Raw genomic sequence first — 18,154 nt, 5'->3', positions numbered from 1 at the left:
ATATATATATATATATATATATATATATATATATACACACATAATATAGCGTATGCTAAAATGCAGAATCCTAAAAAAATAAAAAAAAATATTATTTCAGTAGAGAACATAGCAATGGGGTATTACTGGGAACATAGGTCAGAGAATTCCTCAATGGGTGAATGAAAAAGCTAGGAGAAGCTTTTCTCTTGCCGCTGATCTACTAACTCTAAATAGCCCTGTAGAAATCTCACAGCTTCAACATTCTTCCATATTCCTCAACCTTGTGGTCAAACATAATAAACAATAAGAAAGACAATCCTGACATCCTGTGCACCACACACGTGGTTATTTACACTACTCCCCAGTTCCCTGTCTGTCAATGTTTAAGAACAAGTAAGAACTATTTTAGGAATGGCTGAGACCAGCAGGATTAAGGATGAGCTTTAAGAATAAAAATAATAAAAGCAGTCTTTAGGAACTTAAAATACAGCTGAACACAGATTGCTTCTGATGCAACAGGTTTGACCAATTCAAACTGGGTATAACAGTATCTTCTGTACATCAGAAAATGAATCAATCCTTGAAAAGTGTCAGCTACACATCTGCCTGAAAGATTATACTAAAGCACGTTTAAAAGATTGGGTCAGAGTTGCTGAAAATATGGGTTGTCCATTTTAAAATAGAAAAGCAGGCCCCAAAAGCATTTGCTGTAAACCAAAGCTAATGTAACAGCCACCAGGCTGAACCTGATAGATATTAATGATTTTTTTAATTTGATCCCCATGAAGGACCCACTGCACTTGCTTCCATCATTCAATTTTTGCACACATGAAGTGGGACTCATATGGTGCAGGAATAGTAAGCAGACAATTACCACTGAAATATACCTGTGGATCATCAAAGGAACACAAGCTGTAGGCAGAGTCATTACACTTATATATATGGGTCCAGTCACAGCTTTAGCAATAGCCATAGAGTTGGGGGTTGGAGAAGTCCGAGCCTTTGTCTCTATGCAGAAACTCTACTGATCTGTGCCACTGATAACCTGGAAAGAAAGATTTCCCACGCCGCTAAACATAACCCAGGTGGCCTGTCTGCTGCACAATACACATATCAGTGTAGATTTATACTGGTAATTAGAAATATTCAGTGTGAGTAAATAAATGATCAGGGTAGGTAAGCAGCTGAAAAATCACAGGTTGTCCAAACTAAACGTCAGACCACAGCTGGAACTTTTGTTGCTTGTGTTGACAATCTCACCTCCTCCTCAATAGGGCCTGTGAGCAAAACAATGTCATTGGGAAGCATTACACTGGGGGCAAAAAGTTGCTGTTGACATCACTCACACTTCACGAAATTGAAAAAACAAAATTGTGTGACAAGTATGGATGAACTCATTGTAAAACTGGAATATACATCTGATCCCTTTCAAAACCTAAGATAAAAAACTGGATCTTACAAACACAATCTAGAAAACATTTATGGCACATCACTACATCCAGAAACAATGTCCAGTTAGAATTATTGCTATACTACAAAAAGGAAATGGTTTAATTAGCACATGATTTTTCTTAGCATGCGATTATCCAGAATACTGACAGATTGATATCAGGGAGGGCTTTCAAGAGGAGGTCTTAGAAACTCAAAGAACCACAAATGCCATCTTAAACCTATACAGAACACCCAGGCTTCTTGTGACACATTATAGCATATGTGAAATAGGTGCTTGCTATTAGGTTTACAAGGAGCCCGCTTTGTTGGAATTGCGATATGTTTTCCTTTTCTTTTCACAAAATCTCAGTAAAGTAAAATGAATGTCAATGCTTGGATGCGCATATTGTTGCTTTCTAGTCATCTTCTAAGTAGCACAGTTTCCAAGTTTCAAGACATGGTTAGGTAGTGGGGAAATCTTCCACAGAAATCCATTCTGCAGCAAAGTCTTTTAGAAATCCTGCCCCCCCCCCCCCTCTACTATATCAAACCAAAAAAACCACTTTAGCTGAACATTGTAAAGATGTCTAGGTAAGGTCAGTGAATTATAAAGAGTTTTATGTGCAGAATTTGACAACCAGGAACTATTATACAGGCAATACAACCTGGCTGATCCAACCATAGAGATGCCAAGAGACCTCATGGGAAATGGAAATGTTACGAATATGATCACACCCAGCTTAACATCATCTACAAAACAATTATCAAACAGATTAATAAACCTATAAATTATGCAGTTTTAATCACCATTCACTGTACAGCCAAACCTTTTTTTTGGTTATCTGTGTAACTTTAGGAAATTTTTCTTTCATTTCCTGCACTGTGCACATAAGAGGATTCCCTTTAGTTCTGGAGACAAAATGTGGGATTTTACTTCATCAGATTGTTCTAGTGGCAATCATCAATCACAAATTTACCTAGAAAGGATATAATCAATTCAAATCTGACAGGGGTCTAATCCTTCCCCAAGCTATCAAAAAAGGGAAATTAGGCAGATATGTACAGTCTGCAAGAATAATTCCCCCCTCTTCTAATACTGTATACTGTGGCCATTATTTTTTTTTTACAGACTCACTTCGTCCAGTGTGGTCTATTATACCAGCAAAGGAAAAGGAAACATCTGAAGTTATTATTATGTTTAGAATGCTTTTTTGTCACATACATTGCACGTTAGGGTGGATCTGGCATTGTCTGGAGCCGCTAGGAGTCCAAAAGCATTGGCTCATTTCCTCCTTCCTGTCACTAGGGAGGACACGAGTACAAGACCCCTTGTTTACCTCTGCTGATCATCCTGTTCAAAGCAGCATCCTAATTTCCAAGCCAAAACAGAGACACCACCCAAAAGCTAAATGCTGTGACTGTAGTCACAATAGGACACAGCCATCACAGTACCATTAACATGGCTGCGTATGGAACCGGATTATTCTATACAGAAGTGCACACTGCTACAAGCGTTATCAAAGACCTTCATTCCAAAGAAAACCTGTCAAGTGAGAAATATTTGTAGGCAGCCATTGATGACCTTTTCTTTGATAAGGCTAATTGGCTGGCTGTCTCTGGGTTCAATAGTATGAGTTGATGACCCAAAGAAAAAAAAAAAAAGGCAGCAACTGAAGTCAAAGTGAAGTCAGTACCGCTAATCTGTCTACGTCTTCTTCTAGGTCAGTGACTCAGAAAGCATTGCATTCAGAAGATCAACATTACAGCCAGACCATTAGCATTTTTAGTAGGGATTTGTAGAAAAGAATCTGTTAACAAATTGCTCTGACTTGTAAAATCTGGCCAGGCTGCTTATATACAAATGGCTTGGCCTACTGAATAGAGAACCAGGAATACTTGCTGCCTGTGTCTATTCTGCTACAAAAACACTTCAGGTTATGTCATGGAGTCACTTCAGATGGAAATAGTGCCAAGTTTACTTTATAAATAATATATACACTGATATAATAAAATGTAAAGTATGTGTATCAGAAAATATATACATTGTATAGGAATGTAATAAAAGAGCCCATTTACAGCTTTATAGCACTACTACTGTTGATGGAGTACTATTGGCTTTCCATGGGAAGTACCAAATGACCATGCTAAGAATGCCCCGACAGACAGGGGCACTTTATCTCAAAAATCATGGCATGAATTTTCACTATTTATCAACTCATCGATACAAAAAGAAAAACAAAAGTCTTCCTGAAAAGCATAGTAAGCGTTTCAAGAGTGCAAAGGAAAACCTGAACTATAAAAAAGCATAGACTGGGATTTGCCAAGTTCTGCTTTTGAAAATACCCATTGCCTGGATGTTATATCAATCCAAAGAAAAAGTCTAAGTCACTTTGAAACATGTATGCAGATCAGACATTTTAAATGATTCATCAGCTGCATACCAATTCCACATCAGCCAGAGAAGTAATATTTCCACAGGGAGGTCCCAAATTGCAGCCTCTGAATTGCCCACAGCACATGTTTACTTTAAATGAATAATCATTTACTAAACAGACCTGAAAAGGATAAATCATACAACATCCCAATTACCTTTAGCCTGGTGATATGCTATATTCGTCTGCTGTTATCAAACAAAAACTAATAAAGGTATATTCTGGCATAAGGATCTGATCACATGTAAGATCCAAGTCCTATATTTTGTGTTAGTTTATCACAAAAATTTTAAATATCAAATATAAAGCAAACATTGAAATATACTGAAATATTTTACAAGCTTAAGCGCTGCCTCTAGTGGACAAAATGCTGAACTGCATTAACACTTCTCCAGCCTAATGAAGATACAGAATTAAATATTGGCCAGAAAAATTAATACAACAAAATAAATATCCAAAGCAAATTGGAATTTTGTAATCTTTATTTTTAATCCGAACAATGCAATAAAGGCTCCCCTTTAATGAACATGACATTCCTCTACAGACGTAGCGATGATAAATGTTTGGTAAAATGTAAACAGGAGTGTGATGTGAGCACATCTGCTAAACATTTTCTACCATTCTGTTCATGGCAGACCTACGGCTGACACGCATGTGGTAGCGAGCCAGGTAGAAGGAAAGACGCTGCCACCATCTGCTCCCATACAAAAGGCCAACGTGGCAGAACAAAGTTGGACAGTGAAGTGAAGGTAAAGACATCACCCAACACCAATTATCCACGCTGAGAGCTAGCAATCTCCTGTCAGCCAGATGGATGCTGAATTAGGTAACCCCTCCAGGCCTGCTGACAGATTTATACTTACAGGTTGATCTACAATATGTTACGGTATTATTTTTCTCCTAGATCAGCCACACAAATAATGATGTGACAAGCTGCACCCATCCTCTGCTGGGAACAGAGGGCTTGCAAACACAAATATCCGATGATGGTCAAAGGACAATATTGGGTTCCAACCTTGTTGGCTTTCCATGGGAAGTACCAAATGACCATGCTAAGAATGCCCCGACAGACAGGGGCACTTTATCTCAAAAATCATGGCATGAATTTTCACTATTTATCAACTCATCGATACAAAAAGAAAAACAAAAGTCTTCCTGAAAGGCATAGTAAGCGTTTCAAGAGTGCAAAGGAAAACCTGAACTATAAAAAAGCATAGACTGGGATTTGCCAAGTTCTGCTTTTGAAAATACCCATTGCCTGGATGTTATATCAATCCAAAGAAAAAGTCTAAGTCACTTTGAAACATGTATGCAGATCAGACATTTTAAATGATTCATCAGCTGCATACCAATTCCACATCAGCCAGAGAAGTAATATTTCCACAGGGAGGTCCCAAATTGCAGCCTCTGAATTGCCCACAGCACATGTTTACTTTAAATGAATAATCATTTACTAAACAGACCTGAAAAGGATAAATCATACAACATCCCAATTACCTTTAGCCTGGTGATATGCTATATTCGTCTGCTGTTATCAAACATAAACTAATAAAGGTATATTCTGGCATAAGGATCTGATCACATGTAAGATCCAAGTCCTATATTTTGTGTTAGTTTATCACAAAAATTTTAAATATCAAATATAAAGCAAACATTGAAATATACTGAAATATTTTACAAGCCTAAGCGCTGCCTCTAGTGGACAAAATGCTGAACTGCATTAACACTTCTCCAGCCTAATGAAGATACAGAATTAAATATTGACCAGAAAAATCAATACAACAAAATAAATATCCAAAGCAAATTGGAATTTTGTAATCTTTATTTTTAATCCGAACAATGCAATAAAGGCTCCCCTTTAATGAACATGACATTCCTCTACAGACGTAGCGATGATAAATGTTTGGTAAAATGTAAACAGGAGTGTGATGTGAGCACATCTGCTAAACATTTTCTACCATTCTGTTCATGGCAGACCTACGGCTGACACGCATGTGGTAGCGAGCCAGGTAGAAGGAAAGACGCTGCCACCATCTGCTCCCATACAAAAGACCAACGTGGCAGAACAAAGTTGGACAGTGAAGTGAAGGTAAAGACATCACCCAACACCAATTATCCACGCTGAGAGCTAGCAATCTCCTGTCAGCCAGATGGATGCTGAATTAGGTAACCGCTCCAGGCCTGCTGACAGATTTATACTTACAGGTTGATCTACAATGTGTTACGGTATTATTTTTCTCCTAGATCAGCCACACAAATAATGATGTGACAAGCTGCACCCATCCTCTGCTGGGAACAGAGGGCTTGCAAACACAAATATCCGATGATGGCCAAAGGACAATATTGGGTTCCAACCTTGCCATATAGGCGGACACAACAAGCCAAAACCAACAACGCCATAACCTATAGCAACCAAAAGAATTCTCCCTTTTATTACTAAAGAGGAATCCAAACTATAAAGCCAACTTTACATATCCAAATTTGCACTCAATTTCGGCCACTTGGTTGACCAGGAACCAAAAAAACATTGAAGGGACTGCCTACACCTACCTATCCACAGGGCTAAACAGTCACATTTGATCTAGGTTATAAATTACCAGGCATATAAAAATATGATCAAATTCACATCAATTTTGTAAAAAAAAAAAAAAACAAAAAAACAAAAACATCAAAACCAGGTTCTGGCAGTATTATTACCCCGTACTTTCAATGACTAAGATTACAGCTCCATTGAAAGGGCTGAAGATGGTGAAAAGTTGGCATGGGAATGGCCATCATATGGGGAGAGTAAGAATGTTGGAAAGTTGCCATATAAATGGTCACCATATAAGAAAAAAGAGTTCTATATTATACAGCAGCCTATTGGCATCCCCCCTTATGATGGCTATTCACATGGCAACTTTCCATCATTTTCAATCACTTTGATGGAGGTGTAAAAATGAATGACTAGATACTTTCAATAAGCACATAATGGACAGTAATTGTTTCACAATTATTTACTTGTCTCTGGAGAAAAGGGAACAAGATGTCATCATGTGCCGATAATACTTGTAGAGATGGTTGTGGCACATCACAAGTTAGAGAATGGGCAGAGGTCACCTTTTTGGTGAGACATCCAAGTTGGCCAACAATCCAATTTGCCATACATTTACCAAGCACCATAAAAGCTTACCTACACAATTCAATAAAAGGTAGTCACTCATACTACCCAGCCATTAATAAAGGCAGATTGTACCATGACTGGCCACTGACTTCCAGAGAACACCCTGGGCCAGACGTTGCCTCTCTCAGGCATTTAGCACCACAAGTCCCATATGTTTTGCTGGCAAGGAAAGAAAACAGGCATGACAGCTTCAGCACAGAAGGAAAATGTGTTTTCTATTAGTGCGGGATATATATGGGTTTTTTACTACCGACAGGAGGTGTTGATTTTAGGGTGGGATCAAAAGGCAAGGGTATGATGTCATGGGCACCACAAACAGGAGGGGGGCATTCACCTTCTGAAATCCTGCAGACTAATTAGTGAGAAACTTCAAAAGACACTTCTGGAGTCTTCGTCAAAAAAAAAAAAAAAAAAAAAAAGGAGCACATGCCCATAAACTTGTAGGCTCTGCTGTATATAGAATGCTACCACACAAAGTGAGCGAATATATATATAGATATAAAGTATGTGCTGACTTATCAGGGTGAATGTTTCAGTATGCCAGTCAGAAAAAAAATAGAGGATTTTGCAGTGATGAGTAACCCAGGAAATGCAATCATGGTGTGTGTAGGATTTATGATATGGAAGTTAAAGTCATATATGCATAAAGTAACTACTGGTCAGATACAAAGTAATATATATATATAAACTAGCTAATAATCTAGAAACTTTTCCTACAAAGAAAACAAAACCAATCCTAATACAAAAAACAATCAACACAGTTTAGCAGCCCTTGGATGTGGTGGCTGCATTGGTTTTCCTTGCGTTATACTATACCACACGTTCTGTCCCAGGATGACAACGCTTGCTTGCTGTACTGTTTCTATGAGCAGCGTTGTCAGGACAGAAGGTGTGTACACTAATCACATTTTCGCGAGTCCTCATCTCTATAACAGAGATGGAATTACACTGAATTATTGTAACTTGAAACAAATGCTCCCCAATGAATGTGATGGTGTAGAACGTGGGCTGTAGTCCACAGAGTATAAACCATACAAGGCCACTCCAGCTTTGACTACAGTATGGTAAATTTAGGATTTGTGGAAGGGGTTTATGTGACCAATTCAACAAAACTGCCAATGCCATGTTTTACAAATGTTCTGCAAGGAAATCTCCAGCTCCCAAGACTCCGGTAATCAAATGAACGATCAACAATTTATCCAATATATTTAAAAGGCAACAAATTAAGATTATTCTTGGGTGCAGTGAATGTACAGCGCTGCATAATATGTTGGCACTATATAATCCTGTTTAAAAATAATAATAATCCTGGCAGATTTGTTCGGCGGATGATCTCTTACTTTATTAGAAATCCCTAACACACAATCACATCCATCAGTTGTCCATTGAGGATCATTGGATTTAAGTGACAATTACTGAACATGTGTAGAATGCAATGCTCAGACATACTCCATGCAGCCATCCAATATTAGGCTCCCCTATATAACAACCCATAGGACTATTGGGGTCCCTGGATTGGGTGACCCTCCAGCAATGGTCCCTGCCCTGTATACCTGTAGCTTTCCTAATGAATGTGTGGCCCCCAGCACTCAGGGGCCACACTGCACATTCGCTGGCTGCCTGGAGCCCAGAGGATGGGGATGTATGTGAGAAGATAGAAGGTGAATCTTACGTGTAAGGATCATTATCTCCAGCTTCTCTCTGCACATATGTGGATCCAGCGCTACCAAGCTCCTATGGAGATTTCCCTGGGTGAGAGGAGCCCGCTGGAAGCGCTCATTGCAAACAGCCAGAATGCTGGAGGTATCCGCTTACAGGACGGCTGTAATCCAGTGAGTGTCCCCTGTGAGTGCCATGACCAGTGGAGGGCTTTGTATCCGGGTGTTGGGCTCCGGTCCTCGGTATAGTGCCCGGTATAGTGCTCTGGTGCTCGGTATAGTCCTCCTGTCCAGCCAGGCTTCGTCCCGCTCCTCGCTCACACACTCACTGAGGATCCTTGGTGCGCCTGTGTGTGCCCCGGCTCTAGGCGTGTCAGCCATCCCCTAGCAGGACGCCCATTACTCGCCATACACACAGCGCCGCCTACAGGCCCACACAGGCACAGCAAACATACACCTTGGCTTCTTGTCACAGCATTGGAAAAAGATGTTCAGTCAGGAAAAGTCTGCACCACACATGTGTCATAGACTCCATATAGCAGTGTTTTACCATGGGAGAACTCCTTGATATCATTTTTATGTATGCAAAGAACTCCTATAATTACTATATCCACAACTTGCAGTATATCAGCTTGATGGGGCACAAAATGCTCATTAACCAAGTAACCCCTAGCAACCTACTCCTGTTGTGTGTTACTTCTCCCACCTCCTAGATTGTAAGTTCCTCTCCTCCTGTGTCACTGTATTCATCTGTCATTTGCACCCCCCCTTTTTAAATCCTGTTTAATATTATTAATGCCCTCTGGAGGATTCCACACAACCATGGTTGAGAAACACCGCCATACAGACATTATTTTCTGTCCCTTCAGTCCACTCAAATCAACACAAAACCTGTATATATGTACATATGTGTGTTAGGGTTACATGGACGCAAGGGCCAACATAGAGAAGTGCAAAGTGTGCTGCTGCATGAGGGCCCCGGACTCTTCTCAGCCCCTACAGGGGTTCCTAGTCAGTTTGGCAGTGGGGCACAAAGCCAGTTCTATACAGGGCCCCACTGTTGGCTAGGTCCGCCATTGCATAAATGGTTGGGTTGTGGTGTGGGTATTGCTATGGTAACGGTTTTCTAGCATTGCCGTTGTCATGTACAGGGCCTGGAGGGGTACAAGGATGAGAAATACAACATTTGTGGTTTGTTCTTCCCACATGAAAAACTTCTAAAGTGTACTCTATGGATGCAGCTGAGGCACTCATCAGGCAACTGCAAATTGCAAAAACCAAAATTTCAACACAAACACTTATTGCCTACAAAATGGACAAAAAAAAATCTTTCCAATGCAACCGCTCATTCCATAAGAGGAGAGTTCAGAGATTCCCTCACCTATCAGCAGTGTTTTTTATTATGGGTTTGAAGTGGTCATACACAAGAGGAATAAATGTATCCATGGCGGATCATCTTTCACCCAGCATGCAGGACATAGGGTTAGTGGCCAGTGTTGGCTTTCCTGGATCCCCATGGGGTAACCCAGGTTGGATCAGACTGATGACTGATTATATTCCTATATTATACAATATTTCATATTATATATTATTATATTTTGCAGGTGAGGGATGAAGCGTGCATACAATGTGACCGCACCAAGGCCTTCTGTATTTCTTGTATGTGTTTTCCGGAGTGTTTCACTCAGTTTATTTTACTTTAATATAAATACAGATATAATGGACAGGCATCCCGTGTCTAACTAGAAAAGTGCTGGGTTGCCTGTCTGTCATAGTCGTCCTATGACTGTATACACAAATCAAATTTATCGCCCAAGATGAACAGTCGTGCTCATCTCAGGTGTATAGCGTTCCTCCGACATCATTCACTGATCTGTCCTGGGGGATCAATGAATGACTGATTCGGAATGATGGCTGCTGTGCATGTCAATGGAGTAGAGCACAGTGGGGTGCTGCTTACTTTTCTTTCCCCATCCCCTTTCCATTGAACAGATTGGAGCTTGTTCATTAACCTGTGGACAATGATCAGGAAACATTGTTTCCAGGGACAGTGGTTCTATGTGTGTACATAGCCTAAGGCTTCAATACTTTCCCATTCCCTGACCTGAAACACTTATGAAAATCAGACTTCTGTGTGCCTCAGTCCCCTGTGAGAAATAGATATACAGGCATGCAGCAATTGAAGTCAGATCCCCTGATCTGCAGATGTATTTGGTAAATAACATAGTGTATTGAAGGCTGTGGATATAGCAGTCATCACTGTAAGGAGAGGCCAGCCATAGCTTCCTTCATATTTCTCCTGGTATAGGGGTCCTGTAGGGTAAATATCCACCCCCGCTTCATCCCCATTCACAAATGTCATTAATGATCCTATGGGTATCAGACACAGGCTGGAATTTTGGCAGGCCACCCAAGGAGGCTGTTTAAAGTTTAGAAGGAGATAGGCTCAATACACTAAACTGTGAGATTATTATTTCTCGTAATGACTGATAATGGACAGTCAATGGATGATACCAAGGGCCTGATTTACTAAAGGCAGACTGTCATGAGAGAACCTGGGTGATCCAGCAAACCCAGAAGGGATCTGTCCTAAAACACTACATGTATAGCAGATTACCATGTCTTAGATGTGGTGACTACATTTTATTTTAGATGACATTTTAATTTAGCCTTTTTTTCTAAATTTTAACTTGACGGACTTTACTTCACTTACTTTACTGTATGTATGAAGGAGCATTGTTGTCACCCTAGGACAGAATATAGTCTGAGACTACAAGACTCCGCCCTCCTCATCTCCATAGCATAAGGGGGTGTTCTAAAGGCCACAGGCTGATACCACTGCTTAAACCCAAACTAAACCTTATAAATAAAAATTGCTACCAGGCAGGTCTGGTATTGTAGAAGGAGCAGCATTGACCCTTCTGCAATAAATAAACGTACCTGCCTGATCACATTTTTTAAAATTACATTTACCTGTCCTCACTTGTCATAGGTGCTGCTATATTCACCCAGTCTTCTTCCAAGCATCAGATCTTCCCAGCATATCCTGGCATCCTGCACTTAAAAAAAAGATTGCAAATGGACAGGTAAGTATGTTTTATTGCAGAAGGGATCACCTCTGCAATAAAAATCCGGCCTGCTCACAATTTTTAATTGGGGCACTACTTTAAGATATTTTTAACATAAAGGCAAACTGCTCAAAAAGTTGGTATTTAGAGCAATATTAAACACTTGGAGAAATGAACATATTTTAGAGATGTCCCAATTTTTGCCCATACATACACATACACACAATCTAATGACTGTTATAGCAAACAACACATGCATGACAGCTCATACAAACATACAATACACACCTTGCTATTATTATTATGATCCTGATAAAGACTTCCAAAATGTAAGAGAATCCAGTTTTTAACAGTTTAGACAAAGACAACCAGAACAGACATATAAAAAGAATGGTCTGCTAGTACAATATGTACATTGTGCCAAAGTATGTCAGCCCAGTAATTGATTGGTGTGAATATCCCACTAGATCAAATTCCTTGGCTTTGCATTCAGAAAATGACACAGTAAATAAATGGTGCGATTTCATTAAACACGTTGTGATGTAATAGGGATAAAGGAGTGAAAGATTAACTGCTCCTCTTTTATTCTGTAATGTTATAATCTGTCATGAAAGCACCGGCAACAAAAGCCAGTGACTGTAATGTTAAATGTTCAATGTCTGGGTAAAATGTACGCGGTGAGAAGAGCCTGGATCCACTATGAGAACTTGTAACATTCTGAGAACAGCATGTAGACCAGGAATGATCTTAGCGGCAAAAAAAAAATTGACAGTTTGGAATTTGTTTGGCAGTTTTCTTATTGTTATCCATTGAAATGCGGAGATTAGCCAGGCCCTGAAGTTTGCAGACTATGGGAAACTGATCCCTGTGATAATGAGCGACGCTGACTGCCAAGGAGGAAAGTTATATCCCCAAGGACATCACATGAAACTATCAATAGTCAATTAAATGTCACCCCAAAATGTCCCAAATCTGGTGAGTGGAAAAAGGTATATATATATATATATATATATATATTATATATATATATATATATATATATATATATATATATATATACATACACTCTCTCCTCTACAATCTATTAGGAATGCTGCAGCCACACTCATCCATCCTTCCCACCGCTCCTCTTCTGCTGCATCTCTTTGTAGTTCTCTTCATTGGCTTCCATTTCACATAAGAATCAAATTCAATCTCCTGTGCTTTGCCTTCAAATCCCTTCACAGTTCTTGTCCCTCTTACATTTCTGACCTGGTAAAAAAATTTTCCCCTAGCTGCTCCCTTCTGTCCTCCAATGACCTACTATTGACTTCCTCACTCATAACCTCATCACACACACACGGTTCCAAGACTTAGAGCTGCCCCAACTCTATGGAATGGTCTTCCTCGTCCTTTTCGGAATAAATTGACTACATTGGTGGTATAACTGTTTAACCATATTTGTGCCATATGAAATGTATTATATCAGAATTTCACTGTTACAGTATATATCAAATTGTATTATAGATACAGCCATGTAGAATATAATTTACCTATTTAGAGTAGTTTGTAGATCAGTATCGTAGTAAACAATATACTATAATTCCAAAACAAACAATGTCCCTCGAATTAGTCACAGCCTGAAGATGTTCCTAAGCCTACAGCTGGCCTATAATCTGCTGAGAAAGTGACCAGATGGGAATTGTTTTTCTGAAAAATGCAGGTGCTGCTAATAATACATGCATTACCGTCATTAATAATAAGAGTCACCCTGCAGATACAGCTTGGAAAGATTAATGAAGTACGACAGGGGTGTAATAATATAATAAGATGACATCATGGAAATGCATAATGAATTAGAAGATGTAAACATAGGAGGTCTACAAAGATAAATGGGCAACATTATGGAATGGCAGCTTGCATACATGCTATGAAATGCTTTTTTTCATTTTCAAGGCATTCAAGCTGTACTCTCATCTGTCATACGACAGGCTAAAGATCTTCAAAGCATTAGGTTCTACCTTAAGGGTTTTACTAGATAGGCCATGTCAGTGCGGTTACAGCATCTATAATCATCTACAGGAGATTGCAGATAATAAAATGCTGTAAGTACACCAACCTAACATGTACCATTTGTTTTAACTTAATCAAAATTGTGCTTTGTTGGCCCACCAGTCTGACTTCAATGTGTGTTCTCCAGCTGCTAATTTCCAACGAATATTAAATCTGGTGAGTAATGTTGGTGGCAGGTAGATAGCCAAAGTCACTGGCATTATATAATTGGATCAGATTTGCAGCCATTAGAAATCCTTGTAGCTGGTCATATAGGTACCATTGCATTGATGTATTATAGCTCATCATGCTGTTAATTTGGTCAGTGCGAAAAATTTCCAGAGATGTATAAAATGTATATTACGTCAAAGAGTGGGAAGAACAATGGCCATCAGTGTAACTGAATCATTGAAGAAGAAGCAGTGACACAATGATATTTCCTGGTAATTCATTTAGACAAAATGTTAAGTATGGAAATGTTTTTGAATTAATACAATCCCTTTAAAGTTTGAATTATACACTGTAAATTTAGCACATTTAGTCAATAAAAGAGCTATTTAGCATGTGACTGATATAACATGACAGTGCTTGGTCAATTAGCAAGCTCATAGCTCCATTTTAACGATGGCTATGGCTACACACGTTAGATGATTCAAGCCTAAAACATATGGTTGGGCTTGTCTCGGGTGAGAACCTGACATGTGTACAGTGGTTGCTCAATGTCGCTCGTTGTTCTGCCCTAACGGATCCATGAACGACAAACGAGTAACAACCTCAAGAGAGTGCTGCTTGTTCTTTCTCCCCCCTCCCTCTCCATAGAACAGAAGGTTCTGGGTGTATGTAGCTCATTTGTTCATCTTTCAGTCTTTTGTCACCGGAAGCGATCATGAAAGAATGTTTCCAACTACAACAATTGGGCATGTGTATGCAGCCCATAAATCCAGCGTTTCCTAGCTTACACAAAAGACCCTTCCTTCACTTTAAACAGCTGGATGGAGTGGCAGGTAAAATAATTACTATCTATTGTAAAGTGTACCTGTTGCTTTGCACTGTGTGGTCAAAACACTGGTTCAGACTAAGCTAAATACATGCAGTGCCATAGCCACATAAGGCACAAATAATAAACTAGAGTAATCCCAGCTACATTTTTGTAAGAACCTTTGGCTGTATTATTATTTTTATTCCTATATTATTCCAGGCCAACCCCAGAAACTTTGATCCCCTAAGCACCAATTAAAAGCTTACTTCTTACCTGCATCCAAGATGAAACCTTCCAATAATCTTTCATGTTGAGAATGTTTTTAAAAAAAAGGTCTTTACCTTTCTCCTTCCTTCCACTCTTAAGTTAGCATTTTTCTGAATTTGCTGACAATGCCACTGCAGATATCAAAGAGCAAATCTCTAGAACACAGGACTCACATTATAATGGACTCACAGCAAGTTAAGCCACCATGTCAGCTAATAAAGGGATTTCTAATGAATCTTGGCACTCAGCCAGAGTTTTTTTCTTTCTTCTTTTAATTCATTATACAACAGCGTTCCATTCTTAAATGAGGGGGGAGGAAATGCATAAATATTATAGAAGTAGGTATTAATATTCAAATGATTTTTTTTTGTCCAGTTGTGTGCAAATCTAAAAGCAAATCACTAGATCACAATATTACAAATCAACCCATGGTCTTCTGTCTTGAAGGGTCAGCATACCCTTACGTTAGAATTTGAGAATGCTGGGAAGTGGAATCACTGACAAGCTTCTTTTGACTCTGGCGAATGCCAGCAGCAAGAGCTCCTGTTTGGAGTCCTTCAAACCTTGCTACAGTTTCCTACTCCTGCAGCAGCATAAGGAACCTCACTCGCTGCATAATATTTAATGTAAACTAAACAAAAAACTCCAACAAGAAGCACAAGTAGGTTCACAAACCACAGAACATCTGGGAATGTGTTAATATCTCTGTTGGAGTCTTTGATATAAAGCGCATCAGCTGTCCGACAGCTTCTACCCTATTTTGATATATCAAAGCAAAAACTAAACTTGATGGGCTTTTTTTTAACTTTTTTTTCAGTTTTTTATTGATGTTTTTTCCATAAGGAACCAATAAACACAAACTCTGTATTCAGAAAAGGGTGGTCTCAGAAATTTTGAAACAGAGCAGTCTCTGTGATTAGGATCAGGGTAGTCTCTAACACAGGAGTCATTCTGTAATCGGGCTGTACTGAAAGAGCAGTCTATATCATAAGACCTCAGGGTGGTTCTAAAAGTGTCTTTAATACTCAGTCTCTTAACAGGACCTTGTAACCAAAAAGTCTCATATATGACTATGTGTCTAACCTGGAAGCCTCTATAGTTGGCCAATATCTCACAGTAGAATATCTTCTCCCAAAACAGACCTATAACATGGAATCTTAAAACTAGTCCTCTTGTTAGTAAGAAGTCTCATTTTGGATTTCTTTACTGTCTCTTTTTAATATGAAACATGGCATTCACTGGTTTGGCCTAAAGGGGCTGAAAAATAATGCATTTGGCATGTCAAGCACCATCCACAACCACTCCAATACTGTGCATGGAGTTTAAATTGTTACCCTAAGGCTGATAAATAATACATTTTTACCCCAACATTATGTAGTGGGAATATATATATATTATATATATAAATAAATATATATATTACTCTGGGTATGAAATAATAACAATAGTAATAAACAGAAACAATTTCTCAATAGTTATAAGAAAAAAAAAAACATAAAAAAGAATACATAACAGACAGGTATAGATATATGGGTTAAACCATAATCCTAGAAGGAAATAAGATAGAAAGAAGGATAGAGTGGGAAATGATGATAGCATAGGAGGATGTAGGACAAAAACCAGATGTATGGTATCAGTCAGGTGAGATTTCTCGAGCTAGTCCTGAGGGAGTTATAGCAGAGTACATATTACCAAGATCCAAGTTAGGGAATCAGGCAACTGGCAATGTTGCAAAAATATCTTATTATTTTAAAGCACAACTATCCTAAGAGAAATGTATGTGTAGCTTTGGCTGACCTCACCATCTGCCAGTGCTAGTTTGTGAATTACCTACTTATGTATACCCATATGTAATTCTGATTTTTCATTTCATCTGTTACATCTACAGGATTATAAATGCTGATATACATCTGTGTTCATTCAGATGATTTGTATACTATTGTGTAAATGAGAGAATACGTTCCAGTAGGAAGGTGTAGCTGACTCCCAACTCTTCACAGGTATCAACCTAGTGATGTGTTTCCAGCCTGACCAGTTCACAAACAGAACACCTCTCCACTATGCTATAAAGAGGGGGAGATGCTCTGTAGACCAAATCAGCAGCAAGCAGCCTAGAGCAAGATGCATGCATGAGTTTTTGGAGTGTGTTACTGGCAGGACCACCAAGTGAAAATGAAATTAAAATAAAGTAGAAAAGGCATTAAAAATGTGAAATGCCCCAACATCTAAGCACTAGTAAGCTTTAATATATATTTTCTTGGATCTTGAGTTTAGAGTTTAGTTTCATCTGGTTTACTATGGGTTAATACCAAATAGGATCAGCTTAGCAAAATTACCACTAATGGTCAAAGCATAGGAATTGCACATCAAATAGTTGGTGACTCCACTAATGTGGTGATATATAATTACTTGAGTCAGTCAATGGCATATTTGCTCAAACTTAGGAATGTGTAAGTATCCAAAACTGAATATTTCATTTTGACCAGCAGTAGAATATTTCACTTGTGCATATTTGAAGAGTCTGGGGATCCTTGCTGTAAAATTTTCCATTCTGGCTCTGAGTGACTTTAGTGAAGAATGCTCTAGAGCACAATGATCTACACACAGCTCAACCTGCACAGGAAAAAGCCAGATGTTGGAAAGCTTTAACATAAACCTCTCCGTTGCACACTAAGCATTTCATACAGCTTCCTCCTCTAGAAATGTATCTGGCTGCAAGTACAAGTCCCAGTCAACACACCCAATCCCAAAATGGACCAGACTAATTGCTAAGTTTAACTTACAAAAATATAGGTGGGTATAATTAACCCACCCACCCATTAATAATTAAGAAATCTTATGTGCATGTCAATTTACTAATCAGCAAGGGTTAGATATAGAAGATAGTAGAGTTATGTACTAATGAGTATCAATACAGTACTATTTTTTAGACATTCCATGGCAATATAAAAACCCAGAACTGCTTTGCACGACCATGTAACTCCAGTGAAACTCACACCCTGATAAATGGCATTAGGGCACATATTATCCTGCTCAGTTTTAATGATCTTTTGTCACCAACATACAGTTTAACAAACATACCTAAACTAATTGAATTAGCTGTGTAAATGAATCCCTTCTGTTTAAAGCCTAGCCCTTTACCA

The 18,154-nt window shown here is 38.9% G+C and overlaps 1 protein-coding gene across 3 annotated transcripts in view; it reads right to left on the bottom strand.

Annotated features, from left to right (window-relative positions):
• The window catches only part of DLC1 (DLC1 Rho GTPase activating protein), a 176,206-nt gene that overhangs the window by 31,511 nt on the left and 126,541 nt on the right, over positions 1-18,154 (bottom strand). Inside the window, exon 1 of one of the 3 annotated variants that reach the window (XM_072406199.1) lies at positions 8,681-9,001. The exons of the other annotated variants lie outside the window; for them this stretch is intronic. Within the exon in view, the coding sequence (XP_072262300.1) occupies positions 8,681-8,717 (37 nt within the window). The 5' untranslated portion in view covers positions 8,718-9,001. Of the gene's footprint in view, positions 1-8,680; positions 9,002-18,154 lie in introns of those variants that run through there. 3 annotated transcript variants of the gene reach the window in all.

This window comes from Pyxicephalus adspersus, chromosome 3 (assembly GCF_032062135.1).
Source record: "Pyxicephalus adspersus chromosome 3, UCB_Pads_2.0, whole genome shotgun sequence".
Taxonomy (NCBI): Eukaryota; Metazoa; Chordata; class Amphibia; order Anura; family Pyxicephalidae; genus Pyxicephalus; species Pyxicephalus adspersus.
Note: the sequence above shows the minus strand (reverse complement) of the source record. Positions and strands in the feature narration are given on the sequence as shown.